Consider the following 14,087-nt stretch of genomic DNA (forward strand, 5'->3'; position numbering starts at 1 on the left):
TGTCTTTAAATCATTTCCTTCAAGCAATCTTCATAGGAAGTTATCACTTTGTCAAAATGTGGTCCAAAACCACAGCTCAGGGCGCAGTGGGAAGCACACAAAGGGAGAGCTGAAGAGCTCAGAAAGTTTGGGTGAGCTGTTTGCTAGAAGCTGCCGAGCCCACCCCTCTAAGACCTTTATTTCCCTCTGCGGCAGCTGTCATCTGATCCCACGCTTTGGCTTTGAATGGGGCGCTCTGAGGATGCGAGATGTTGGGAACAAAGGTCTAAAAATAATCTTTCCAAATAATATTCCCATCTATCATCCAGGGAGAGCATGTGCTTTGTGTGAACATGTGAGCCGAGAACCTGATCTAACTTTGACTAAAGAAGTTCAACAGCAGCTCCTGGCTTCTGCTTTTTTTTTTCCCCCCTTTCCCTTCCCAGCAGCTGCGCGGCGAAAAGCAGCTCTCACCAGCACTCAGCCCTCGCTCTCCCTCCCTTCCCGTCTCCCTCCCTCCTTGCCAAGACTCTGAATCGTCCGATCCTGAAAGCCGTGCTCCTCGTTTCATCTCTCCTCAGGAAAATGGATTCCAGGGTGCTGTCAGAGATGCATTTCTGTAAAAAGATCTTCGCTGCAGCCTTGTGTCTCTTAGTTTTGCTGCCAGATTCAGGCTGTGCAAGGAATCTCTGGAAGCGTGCTCTGCATCTGAAAATGACGGAGAAATACGATGTGAGTAACCTGCGGTGGGGTGATTCGGGGGGAGCGGGGAGTGCTCCCCGCGAAAGGGGAGTTTTCTTTACGTCCGTGTATCGGTTTAGAATAAGAAGTACTTGAATCCACAGGCTGTCTCTTTATAAAAGGGTCGCGTTAAGTTTCCCAGGCTGTACTGAACTTTTGCCACCTAGCTGCTGCAAGGGGGAGCTGGTAAAGCACGCTCCGAACGGTGGGAAGACATTGGGATGGCAGCCGTCGCTGCTTTTCCTGGAAACTTCATAGGGCAGCAAGGGAAGCGTGAATGGAGAGAAGGGGGATCCAAAAGGAAAAAGAAGATAATGTGATTTATTGCTTAGAGCAGGGTTCCCTGCCCAGTTCTTCCACTGCCTTTGGGGGTAACTTTAGGTAAATGTCTCTGACTCCTAGTGATAACATGTACTAGAGGCATGGGGGTGTTGCGTAGGGTTTTGTAAATCACTGGAGCACAGAGAGCTCCGGATCCACAACATGGATAATAATAATGTGCCGATCGCGTGTTAAGCCACCTTCTTATCCTCAAGCAATCATGGGGACTTGCTGTGCTAGCAAACAGCATGGAGCTGCGGAGGCTCCAGTGTCCCCCGTGCGCCCAGGGAGTGCTGGAGCACTTGCTGTGCCTGCCCAGTGTGGGGAAAAAAAGCCATGTGGTTATTCACCAGTGGGGTACCGTGCGCAACCACCGCTTCCAAACCTGCGGTGGTGCTTAGAGCAGTAATGCTGGAATTGAAGCTGAAGCTGCAACGAGCTACTGTGAGTGCAGAAAAGGATGGTGCTGGGTCTTGTTCTGGTGTGTCTGGGCCAAAAGACTGTTAGAGATGGCCATGGAGGAAATTTAGAAAAAAAAAAATAGGAAAATAATTTGATAGCTTGATTTTCAGGACCTGCTGTTTAGAAAGAAAAAAAAAATTGAAATTTTGACTTACTCCACTAAAGTCCCTTTAGAAGCCAGCACTGACCCAAGGCTTCTGCCCCTTGAATCACTTTGGTAGAAGCCCCAGCCAGTTGGTTTTCTCATGCTGGGGTTTGATTACTTCTTCCAGCCATTGCATGTGCATAATCAGCTCCTTGGTGTCACAGGAGGATTCCTCCACCTGTTTTCTGCAGAAACATATAAAACCTTTTAATCTAAAATAGGTGCTTTTTTGCCCAAGACATCTAGAGTGATGGGGACAGCTACATTTGGTTTGTGCAACTGCTGACTCAGAAGTGTGACACACGACTTTTGCCCATGGTGAATGAACTGAAATACGATGCTTTTGTCTCCTTGAAATTTTGCAGAAAATATTGTGCTAATATTTGAAAGGCACCCTAGTATTTTACAACAAGAAATTTTCTTCATTGTAGCCTCCCTTGGGATAGGGTATCATTTGGTTTGCGCTTTAATTGGAAAATGGTGACGCAAAGAACTGTGTTTCCTACAAAATCACTCCCTGGAAATTGTATTTATTAGTATGTTCTTCTGACTTATTTCAGTGCGAAGCTCAGATTCAACAGAAGCCATGAAGTAAATGACCCAGAGAGACAGGACAGGAGTATAACAGGAATTTACATGTTGATCTTCAGATAACGTGCTCTGTAGAGGCACAGAGCCCACTCCCCTGAGGATATATCTTCTTGCAATCTGCAGTTCCTCAAAGGATGGTTTTTCCTGGCAGCCATGAATCCAAGTGCTACTGATCTGGCAAGCTCAGCTAGAATTGCTCACATTGACAAACATATCTTATCTAGGGAAAACAGAAAATTATTTTCCTTCTCCTCAAATCCTTGTAAGGAGGAAGGCATCCACTCTTCATCCTCTTACTCGCCAAGAGTCTGTTTTGGCAGCCCCTCTTGTTTCTCAGAGAGGTGCTTTCTTTTCTACCAAATGCTGTATGTTCCCTACAGTTCAAAAATCAGAGGATGTGGGTGGAACAGCTGATTTGTGAGTCACTTGGATAGAGGGATAACAGATGGAGGTGCTCATGGCAACATTCAACCATGAGGGAGATGGGCTGTAGACATCGCTGTGGGACCTCCAGCAGGACACAGGCAAGGTCTGTTGGGGGAAGGGGCAGTGAGGGGTAGGGAGTTGACTGAGATTTGTTGTTTGAGTCCCAAAAATCCGAGTCCACCATAGGAGAAATGCATTCACCAAACTACTGGCTGCAGAATGACGAGCAGGTGTTACGATGAGGAGCTGGCTTGAGGTCTGGGCTCTGAGGAAGGGTGTTGATTGGCAAGGAAGGGTCAAGTGGGAACTGAGAAGGCAGGAAGAGGAGAGGGAATGCAGTGAGAAGAAAAAACTGGCAGTCACAGTGGGATGGAGGAGCTGGGCTTCCAGCTTTTAGCAAATCCCTGTATTTTACAGCCAGAGGGACACTTGTCAAGTTTAGTGATTTGCAGCTGGTGTTCTGCAGCCTCCACACAGTCTGTGGCCCCTTCCCAAAGGGCAGAGGGAGGGAGCTACTTGGGAGTAGGCTTCAATTCGTTACCAAGACACCTACATGTCTATTGGGAAAACCTGGGGCAGTCTTGATTTTATTCCAGTGTCAACTACCTCAAGTGTTTTAGAAAAAAATTCAGCTTTCTTTTCAAGATTTCCAGAAATGAAGAATTCCTCACTGCAGCTGTAATGTTCTTCCAACAATTTATTTACCCTCCAGCTGTCATAAATCAACACTGAGATATTCTTCATCTACCAGATTAGCACACCTCCCATGAGATTTCTGTCCCACATATGCCTCAGAGTAACGTGTAAGCAGAGCAGCCCTTGGCCTCCCCTTTGAAACCTGCATGCACATGTGCAAGGTGTTCTCTGCTTTCCAGTCCTCTAATCGCTATCTTGCATCTTCTTTGAGCCCACCTAATTTTGCAACAGTCTTCCAGTACCACAGACACCAGAACCAAAATTACTAATCCAGAGTCGATAGCACAAGAATATTTTTCTTACTGTTTTGGTCTTGCCCTACAGATTATTTAACCTTCCTTCAGTCTGATATTTCCAGCTTTGATCACCGGTGATCTGTGTTTTTCCAGGTATTTGCTAGAAATATTGGAGGGCTCTAAATTCCTCCTGACTGTGTATTGTTTCAGAGGAAAGGTGGTTTATGGCCAGTGTCTGGAAATACCTGCCAGGGGCAGAACTGGTGTCTGGAGGCTGGGAATAAACTTCATGAGTGATCTCAGGGGTGGCCATGCCGAATATAAATTAACAGAGAATTGTGCTTTGACACAAGCCCAGGGTCCAGTTTCAGGCACAAATAATAGCACAGATCTGGGATTTCTTTGGAGGCAGACTGCATCCCACAGCTACTATTGAAAATACAGGTTGGGAGTGAGTGATTGTGTTCAGGTTTTTCCTCATCATCTTTACTGACCTCCGGGGTTCCTCAGCTGAACTCTGAACTTTTCCCCTTACTCTGTTTCTGGATATCTCTGAGGCAGATATTGTCATTAAAATGATTTAAAAAGTCTCCCTGGGAAGGAGCAATTTGCCTCCTGCTTTGAGAAAATTTCTTAAGGGAAAAAATTTTGACTGTTGTCACAATCAGTAGAAATAATAAATCCGAACCATGCTCAGAGCCAAACTGTGAATCCTGGGAGAGCTTTTGAAAAGACCTTGTAACCCATACCTGGAGACATCCTTAAGCAGGCTATTTAGGGAATGAGGGAATACTGTTTCCCACTGGGATGGTTTATGCATACATGAACCAGTGGCAATGGTTTTGTTAGACCAAATGCACAAAAAATATTTTTTTGACTATGAGGCTTTGAAAAAAAGGGGTTCAGAGCAAAATGTGAACGGAGAAAATGGGCAGGGAGGTCACGAGGTACAAAGTTATTTGGCTAAAAATGTTATATTGTTCCCAAACGGAAATCTCATTCATTGAGCCAACTGTTCATTGCAATTCTGGCTTCTTGGTTTCTGAATCATCTGTGAAGCAACTGCAGTAATTGTTTGAGGGTTTGTTTGGTTTTTTTTAATCTGTCCATGATTTGCCAGTATTATTTTGGTCACATTTCAGTCTGCAGCTGACATTTCAAATAATAGAATAGTAAACTGTGATCTTCCAGGATGAATGCTCCCTCCAACAAGGAGACCTGTTAAATGTTTGGAACTGCATAGATTTACTGGTAAATGCTCTCTTATATCCCAGAATTGTACTTGGTCGAAGCATTTTCTCTGTTTAAAATCCAATAGCAGCAGCAGAAGTGGAACTTGCAGTATCTTAAATTGAAAAGCATGTTATTCCAAAGCTGGAGTGTTTTCAGCTTTTGAGGAATGGCAGGATGTGATAGCTTACACCTTGTTTTACACATTAACATTGAAAACATCATCAAAATTAGGAAATATTTTATTTTCAAACCTATTTTGTCGTTCAAACAGCCTATCAATTCGTGGGAAAACAACCTCACAGTAGGGTTTTTGAGCAGTTTCTTGTTCACTGAATGGAAACAACTAAAGAAAAAGCAGAAGAAAATTATTGATATTGGGAACAGGGCGGGCTGATACTGGGAACAGCGCAGGAGGCTGTCATTTGTGGAAATAGTAGGAATTCTCTGTCTCTCACACACAGACACACACACACATTATTTCACCAGTTACAGCTATAACTAGGACATGGATTTTCTTTAACGTACACCTCGTAACAGAAATTAAAACTTCTAATCATGCTGACTTTTCTTAATGCTTCTGCCTTGGCTGACACTCAATCGCTGCTCTCCGTTTCCCCCTGGCTATGGCTCAAAGAACGGAGATCAGCTTTGGTGTAAAAACCACCACCGCATCAGCCCGGTTCTACGCTAGGTACGGTGCAGAAGCAGAACGTCTCACAGCCGTACCACAAACAGCGTGCATCGTTATTTCTTTTGTTCTCCCTTGGGATTGCCTTCATTCTCTACATTACAAATTATCCCAAGGGAGTGAAGATGATATTGTTTTCACCGTTATGGATAACTGCTGCTCCGCCACATGTCACAGCTGAGGCTGTGTGGGCCAGCGATCAGTCCCCAGGGCAATGGACCTCCTGAGGCCTCTCCTAGGACATTTTTTGGAGAGTACATGTGGGGACGTGCTGTTTCGCAAAGGCACGCATGCTCCACAGAAGCCCTTGGGAGGTTTCGACAATGAGGATGTAGCAGCACATAGATAGAGGGATATTAGTCTCACCTCAAATTTCTCCATAGCCTGATGGTGAAATTTCCTAGAGAGCCCCTCGGGGACAGTTGCACCATGTTGTTTCTTGGAATAACAACCCCTGTTGTTCGTCACTGATTTCGTAACGCAAGAGTGATCGGGCCAACTATATATAGGACTCCTAAACAGCCTGCTAGCGAGTGCAGGGCAGCACTCACTTCATACCTCTGGTGCAAATCCAGAATCCATCTTTTGATTTATTAGAGCTTATTAATGTTTGTCAATAAACCTGAAAACTGATTGCCCTTTCTGAGTCCTTTGTGCTGCTCGAGCCTGGAGTAGTTCAGCCGTAGGTGAGAAAGGAGTGGGCTTGGGTGATTCACCTCCCTGTCGGAGGGAGCTGGCTCCATGCTAAAACGCCGCCAGCGTGAGTGATATCTGAATGCTGGCTCTTGCAAATGTTTCTGGGAAAATCCTGTGCCCGTTAATCCACTTTAAATCTCCCCTGTCCTTTTGGTGTGCAGTGAGCAGCTCGGCTCCTTTCTGCTGTGGTCAAACACAGCCTCATGTTCTTTGGGATTAAACTGACAGCACCCACACAAATCTCACCCAGATCATCTCATGGTTTAGAAATTGTTTCTAATTTAACAACCCAGGACCTTGCAGTGGGAAAGCTTGAAAGACTCCCCTGCAAGTTCTGGTCCAGAAGAAGATGATAAAGCCTATGGAGAAGACAGGTGCTACCTGGGACATGAGTTCCTTGTCCCATTTAGGGACGTACCCTCAAAACAATACAGTTTCATCATTTTCACTGCTTTACTATCAAAGTGTTTTGGTGTCCTTGTCACGAGGATGCCTGGAGTCTTTCTCTCTGTTTCCCAGACAAGTATAAAAGACTTAAAAAAACTTATAAAAGGATTTTTTTTTTTACCTCCTCATTGTCATTACAATAACCTTAATTAGAAAATGAGTTCCACACAATAATTTAGTGGTTTGGAGTTTCCAAAGCAGTGTAGTGAGGCGATCATATAACTCTCTCTTCGTTGTGCTGCAGACAGGGCTGGGGGAGCTGAACAGTTAATTCTCCTCTCTAATGAATACTCGAAAACTGCTTTGAAAACCCCTCTTCTGTTTCAACCGATGGGATGTTTGGTATTCACCCTATGCCAAACCTTTGTTTCCTTTTCTTTTCTTTGCAAGGATTATGAGTACCCTCTTCATTCTCACAGTTCCCACTACCAGAAGAACGACCGGTGCCCCCCACCACCCCAGAGTTTGCCTGACCGAGCCTGCGAGGTGCCCAGTTGCCGGTCGGATTCCGAGTGTGAAAGGCACAAGCGCTGCTGCTACAACGGGTGTATCTATGCCTGCCTGGAGTCCGTACAACCACCGCCAGGTACAGTGAACCCAGTGACTAAACTGGTAGAGAGAAGCATGCAGAAGTGATGGTAGTCATCCCCACGTGCATTGGGTCGCGGGTGGAAGGTGTGATTTGAGTGTGAGTTGAAGATAAAGCTTCGGTTCCACACTTCTGATTTCTGGGCTGATTGCTGAATCAAAAAATTATTTAAAGTCAGCTGGTGTTGCACAATTTTCACCAGCACAAATGGTAAAAGTCGCTTGAGGCTGGTTCTTTTCCTGAGATTATATATTCAGGAAAAGAAGTAATCCTGATCCGAGTTAGTGCTCACAGAAGCAAGGCAGCCATCTCATCTGCTCTGTGCCATGGGAATGGAGGATGGGAAACAACACATGCTTTGGCCTTTTCGACACCAGGTTTTTGTGGCCCTGGATAACATCCATGGCTCTCTTGCCACTAGGACAACAATAGCATGAATATAAGTATCTTGCTGAAAACTCAAATCCAACCTACGGGAGACAGCCTCATCACTCGCTGTTAGAGGAAATCTGTGACTTTTCCATAACTGTGTGTGCTATGGCTACTCCACCTTGACTCTGGTTTCTTGTTTTTGTCTTTTACAGTTTTAGACTGGTTGGTCCAGCCCAAGCCCCGCTGGCTGGGAGGAAATGGGTGGCTTTTGGATGGCCCGGAGGAAGTCTTACAAGGTACCGTACGTTTCACTGCCTTCTCTGCAATATCGGTAATTATACAAAGGCACTGAATAATATATTCATCAGATACAGGGCTTGCTGGGGATGTTGGGGCTGCTGATGTTCGTCTGGAGTTTCCGCAGGAATAACGCTGTTTGGTGTGGGGGAGCTGGTTTTTGATGTAGTAAATCAGTTGCTTTTATGGATACGGATTACCCACCAGAGCACTAGGAATACTCCAGGGAACTGGATTTGTATTCATTCTTGAAATAAGTAAAAATGTACCTTCTTTTTACTCTGTCAGCGTACATATATTTTCTGCCAGCTTCCTGATAGACTGTGGGCGGGCTTGGATTAGGAGATCTTTTAATCCAGAGTGGCCTCATCACACAGATGCCTTGGGCTGGGGCTGTGGCCCTTGGGTCTGAAGGCTGCTTTGAACAAGAGCCCTGGCAAACTGCTGCAGAGTTGTTTAAAGCTGACATAGAGCTGGGACCATCTAAGCTTGGGAACTGCTAATGAGATTGGACTTCTCAGGTTAATTCCATCGGGAAACGTCTTTTAATTAATTTTTTCCAATACCTCAAATTGAAACAAGGAGGTAGAAGAGAGGTGGGAAGAGAAGTTTTCTTCTACGAGGCATTCCCGGATGTATGTATGCCTGAAGTTCTTAATTTCTTCATGGAAAGGCTCTTCCAGCTTTTGATCAGCTTTAGTCGGACACAGGCAGTGCCAATAAATTACCCTCTTTGGGCTTACACAGATGGTATCAGAGTCACTGAACCTTGACTCTCATCTATTATGGAAACTACTAGTTCTTCAAGGGAAAATTCTGCCTCCAGCTCATTGGAGTTGCACGGCTAGAAATAAGATAAAATAGGTTTCTCCTCATCCATCCTTGTCATGCTTATATTATTTGTTCTTATCTTAACACCTTCATCTCAGCTTGAGGGAGTAATTAGTGAAATAAGAACCATCAGTCATGACATGAGAATTACAGCAGAGGTCCTTGAAATTAAAATCCTGGCAAATGAAAGGGTGGGGTGTCCCTGCATAGTCTGTACATTGCATGGACACAAGCACTGCCTGTGAGTCCTGCTTTACTTTCTTATTCTGCTCTGTACTTGTTGGATAGTGAGGGTCAAGGTGATGAAGGCCTGGTTTGTAACAGGGGGTGGTACTGCCTTACTCCATAGTGAGTCACAGCTGAGGTTCAGATTCATCAGTAGATTAATGGGTGTGGAGCAAAGAACAAAGTGGTGAACTGCCAGCTTCCTGGTCATGTTCCCTGAGTCCTAATCCACCCTGAAACTCTGGCTGGAACAGATTTGTGGCTGCTTGGAAGGAAAAGCTACATGGAGGGACCATCTGTCAGTGTGAGCATGGTGCTAGTGGTGGTCTGTCTTCATCACTCTCCAGCCCTCGCACAGCCCCTGCCCAACAGGCTGTGGGGAGGATGTCGTTACAAGTAATTGGGCTGACCTACGCTCTCCACATCGGGCTGGACACGTCAGATTTTGTGTAAGGTGTGAACTGGATCACCTGCCCTGCCAGGCTCCTTTGGAGGTGTTAGCTCCTTGTTACCCTTGCACGGGAAGTGGCCCGAGATGCTGTCTGGGAGGAGATACAGGAGAAAATGGCCATGTTTGGTTACCTGTGGGTGTTCGAGCTGTGATTTATGACCTGCAGGCTTCTTTCACAGCTGAAGCCTGCAGTACCACTGAGGATGGAGATGAGCCACTGCATTGCCCCACAGGCTATGAATGCCATATCATCAACCCGGGTAACACGGCTGAGGGAATCCCTAACAGGGGCCAGTGCATCAAGCTGCGTGGAAATCCAGGTCAGTTGACTGGAAACCTCCCTTCCTTCCTTGTTCTCTCATGCAAACACCGGTCAGGGACGGTGTGCTCTCACTGGCCTTGAAGGAGATCTGGTGGTAAATCTGCTCTCATGGGCTTGCTGGGTTTTCTGGGAAGTCCGAGGCAGTGTGTGAGAGCTGGGCTGGGAGACAGTCCCCACTGTGCAGCAATCTCAAGTCTCTAATGCCCTTGGTGTTGGCTGAGCTATGTGAAATACCCAAAGCAGGGGACACACTTCTTGTTTGCTCTGTATGCCGGCGTCCTCGGGGATTGTGTAAGCCGAGCAGGTAGTAACCTGTGTGTGCCATTATTACGCAGCACAAAAAATAGAAATATTTATGTACTGCTACACACTTAGCTAAGAAATATGAGTTTCAAATTCCAGTTTTGACTTCTGACTTTGCTTTCTGCATCCAAAACATTATTCCATTTCTTCTGCTGACACATTTGCCCAATAAAGGAGTTTATATAGGCCAAGCTATTTTCCAGGAAAGCTCATATCTAGGTATGTGTAACGTCATTGAATAGTAGGATGTGTACGTCTGCACTGGGATACAAATCATCTCAGTGTAGAGACATGAGACAACAGTTTTGCCGTTTGGTCGCTGTAAAACCCAGGGGAAGCATCAAACCATGTCTCTGATCTGCTTCCATAAAAGACTAAGATTTTTTTTCCGAGGGCTTTTTGATCACCTCTTTTATTCTTTTACAACTTTTTCTTCAATAACATCCATAGTAATGCATAGCTGTATGGCTCTTGGACATGAGGTATTTCTAAGAGCTTAAATAATTATATAAATCGTGGAATCATAGAAATCATCATAAAGGGTAAAGAGAAAGACCTAGCTGGAACTCGAATTATGTAAAACACTAATAGATGGTCTGAAATTTTACCCAAACTTTCTTTCATTTGAGAAAGTCTGTGATTCCTTGACTCATACCTACTGAAAAGAACATGACATACTAGTGGCCAGCAGTTAACCACTCTCAGGGAAAGTGAGTTGTGTCCACATATTCAATAATCTAAACAGTTTTATAAGAGGTTTATAGCAGCCTACACTACTTCAGCGACAGAGATCTTTTATTTTCCTGTTTGTGAGGTTTTGATGTCCACATCCATAATTTCTCTGTGCTGTACACAGAAGGCCAGAGTTTAGCACAAAGAACGAGGGATGACTGGAAATGTTCTCATTACGTACCTTCTTTTTCAGATGGACGCACCCTGAGGCACAAGTATTACAAGGAATATTTTGGTAAGCCGCTGGCATGGAGCATTTACTATTATTAAGCTTTATAGTTACTGCATTGCTTACAATGAATTTGCTGCTTATGAAATGAAGGTTTGTACATAGGAAGAAGAGATTCTTTAGCCTCAACTCTCTTTGCCATGGTCAAAAGATCTGATTTTAAGATCTGCAGTGCCCTGACTGTGGACTCTTGAGAATCGCAATCTCCAGCTGTGACACAACGTGTTAAATGGTGCAGCTTTCTGCCAGGGGTTCCTACCCAAGGGGTGAGAAATGCCCAATCCAATAACTTTTTGTAATTTTTAAGAATATTTTTGGAGCTTTGCTCACGGCTCAGGACTCCTTGCAGAATGAACACAGAACTCTGTTGAAAGCAAAGTCTTTTGCCACGAGCTTGTATTGTGGTATGTGATAAGAGATGACTGGAGCCCAACGAATCAGTCTCTTGTTATCTTCAGCTGAAAGAGGTGCCAGGTCCCTTGCACAAATTGATAGAGATGTGTCTCAGAGAAAGCAGGAGGGTCTTCCAGAAGATCTCTTTTCTCATGGCTTCAAATCTCCTGCTTTTTGCTAACTCTTGGATCCTAGAGGAGGACAGTCAGATCAGATCGGAAGTGATATTCAGATACAACTAGACAACATCTTTGATATGGTAAGATTTACGAGTAGCTGAATTTGGCCACTTCAGCTGATAAAACTATGACAGGATTTCCTTTCCTCTGTCCAGCAGGCTATCGCAGTGCTCCCAGAGAACTGTTAAATAACGAGACCAGTAAAATGTACTGTTTAGAGAATCTTGAGAAAACTCTTGCCACAGACTAACATAAAATCTGACTTTGGTAATATTTGTTTTACAGGGAGCAATTCCAACAATGTGGTCGGCTATGTGAAAAACCAGCAGAAGCATTTAGGCTAATCAGAGGTGTGTCTAGGTAAGTGCGCTGTGAATAAAGGGAAAGCTGGGTGAAAACAGTTGGTGCTTAATATACAATTATTTAAATAAATGGTTGTCTGAGGGTGAAACTACCTCGCATCAAAACTCCAGTGTGAGGACAGCACCTTAAAGCTGTGTACAGGAGCATACCTCAGGCTCCATGGAACACCTATGCCGACAAACAGTGCTGTAAAAGTATCCCTAGAACCTGTGGCATTGGAGGCTGAGCTCTGCAAACTGTCCATGGAGAAGTTAATGTCTTTCCCAACTCTTACTCTTCCTCTCCCACTTTTTATTCTAATTTCACAAGATGCACCTGATTTCTTTGAAGAACCTTTGCCTTGTGCATGTTTAGAGGTTAGAATGATTTTTCAGGATGAAAAATAAATGCTGCAAAACTTTGTGTCCCTTAAGACTTTAAACTCTCTGCTTAGGGGCTTCTTCTAATGCAGGTATAACTGCTCCTGCAAGAGAAATTAAAAAGCTCTTTACTCTAGAATGATTGTAGTAAGGGTCAGTCTTGCAAATACTTAGGCACATGGGTGATTTTATGGAATGACTTTGTGTGTGAACTGTTGCACTGAACGCTGTGACCCACTCATGTGAATAAATGTAGGTGTATCTGGCCAGAGCGAAGCCAACTGAAAAAGCTCCAATCATCTTATCAGCCTTTGAATTTGGCAAGAATGAAAATATTTGTTATAACAAAGGTTCTGTCCCGAGATGGTTTTCTCAACACTTTCAGCTTCACTTTAAAACTAACTTGAGCTTACCGGGCAGTTATGAAAACAAAGCAGTTCGGTGTGTCTCTTACGTACCTACGTCAGGCTGACTGTTAAGATTACACAGCTACATAAGGACAAGTTCTGTGCAAACATCCCAGGAAGGATAAATATTTTAATTCCTCTTTTTTTGTTTGATTTTCACCCAGCTGGACCACTCTGTTAAGCAGCTGTCAAGGAATGCTTTACCCAACAGTTTTCTGTTTTGGAAGAACTCTGGTCCCAAATCTCCATGAGCACGTCTCCAGCATTACCCTGATCCCTGCCTGTCAGTCATAAAAAGACTTTGCTAATCAAGGAACAGGATGAGTCTAGATTTTAAGCCTATCAGGAGGGGGAGAAATGTGATCCCCTGAAAGAAACCACACTGGTTCTGAGCTGCCCTTCTACCAATGACACGGATATAGCTCCGAGCGGATCCCTATAAGCCACAGTGCCATTATCAGGCTGCTGGAACAGAGCCTGCCCTTTATGTGTGTGTTATGTGTCTGACTGAGATTTCACCACCATGAACATAACTCAGTATGATAAAAATGAAATGACGTCAGAATTGTACCTAAATAGCATATCTAAGTCACATTCAATTAGGCAGGACTGTAAGACTAAAGGGGCTTTCTGGATCAAACCCAGTGCCTGCATATCTTGAACAATTACTTTAAATAAGCCTTTTTTCATAAGATTAAAATTTGAAGAAACCTGCAGGTTTCTTCTTTTTCTATTTATACCTAGGGATCACCAGGTTTGACACCCAGTCTTCTAGCCCAAACCTGAAATCTGAAGAATTTGAGGAACTCTGAGCTAGGAGCAAAACAAGTTTTATGAATGTTTTTTTTTAAGTTACTTTCCTTTAGCTTCTCAGTCTGGTGAGCTGCAGATAAAGAGCTAACGCCGGAATAGATTTCTTTCTACGGTATCTAAGCAGACACACATGCGTGCCAGTCTTTTTAAGTTGTTGTTTTTAGCCAGCCCAGTTAATGCTCACAAAATGTACATCTGTGGTTTTGTACCTGCAAAATCTCAGCAAGAGGGCTGAAGTCTGGATTATTTGTTGTGCGTATTAGAAAAGCAAAAGCAGGATAAATTCGTGTGATTAAAAGGATTGTCTGGCAGATGGGCAACTGCTCTTTAGAAGTCCTATACCTTTATGTTGACTTCCATAAATCCTTAAGGTCGAGTTATTTGTATTTGGGCCTTACAGCTTCTTTTAGCTGCTTAGCATTACAAAATGGAAAACATTTTCTATGACTGCTTTCCTTTTCTGGGACAGTCCTAAAGGGACAGTTGCGTTTCTGGCAAATCTGCCAGAATTGCTAGGCAAAAGAAGCCACGTTTGTTCCCTTGTTTAGTACTGTCCCCATC

The 14,087-nt window shown here is 44.2% G+C and overlaps 1 protein-coding gene across 1 annotated transcript; it reads left to right on the forward strand.

Moving 5' to 3' along the window:
• The first annotated feature begins 564 nt into the window (after positions 1-564).
• WFDC1 (WAP four-disulfide core domain 1) lies at positions 565-11,928 on the forward strand. The gene is made up of 6 exons (XM_009980581.2): positions 565-711; positions 7,052-7,247; positions 7,835-7,918; positions 9,606-9,746; positions 10,977-11,018; positions 11,870-11,928. The coding sequence occupies exons 1-6, from the start codon at positions 565-567 to the stop codon at positions 11,926-11,928; spliced, it is 669 nt and encodes a 222-aa protein (XP_009978883.1).
• Positions 11,929-14,087: the final 2,159 nt, after the last annotated feature.

Source organism: Tauraco erythrolophus, chromosome 15 (genome assembly GCF_009769465.1).
Source record: "Tauraco erythrolophus isolate bTauEry1 chromosome 15, bTauEry1.pri, whole genome shotgun sequence".
In the NCBI taxonomy this organism is placed as follows: domain Eukaryota; kingdom Metazoa; phylum Chordata; class Aves; order Musophagiformes; family Musophagidae; genus Tauraco; species Tauraco erythrolophus.

Excerpts from the sequence above, each read along its gene's own strand:
- WFDC1 (XM_009980581.2), top strand. The coding sequence starts at position 565 with ATGGATTCCAGGGTGCTGTCAGAGATGCATTTCTGTAAAAAGATCTTC. Across the intron at positions 712-7,051 it reads AAATGACGGAGAAATACGAT|GATTATGAGTACCCTCTTCA; the intron begins GTGAGTAACCTG and ends TTTCTTTGCAAG. Across the intron at positions 9,747-10,976 it reads CAAGCTGCGTGGAAATCCAG|ATGGACGCACCCTGAGGCAC; the intron begins GTCAGTTGACTG and ends CTTCTTTTTCAG.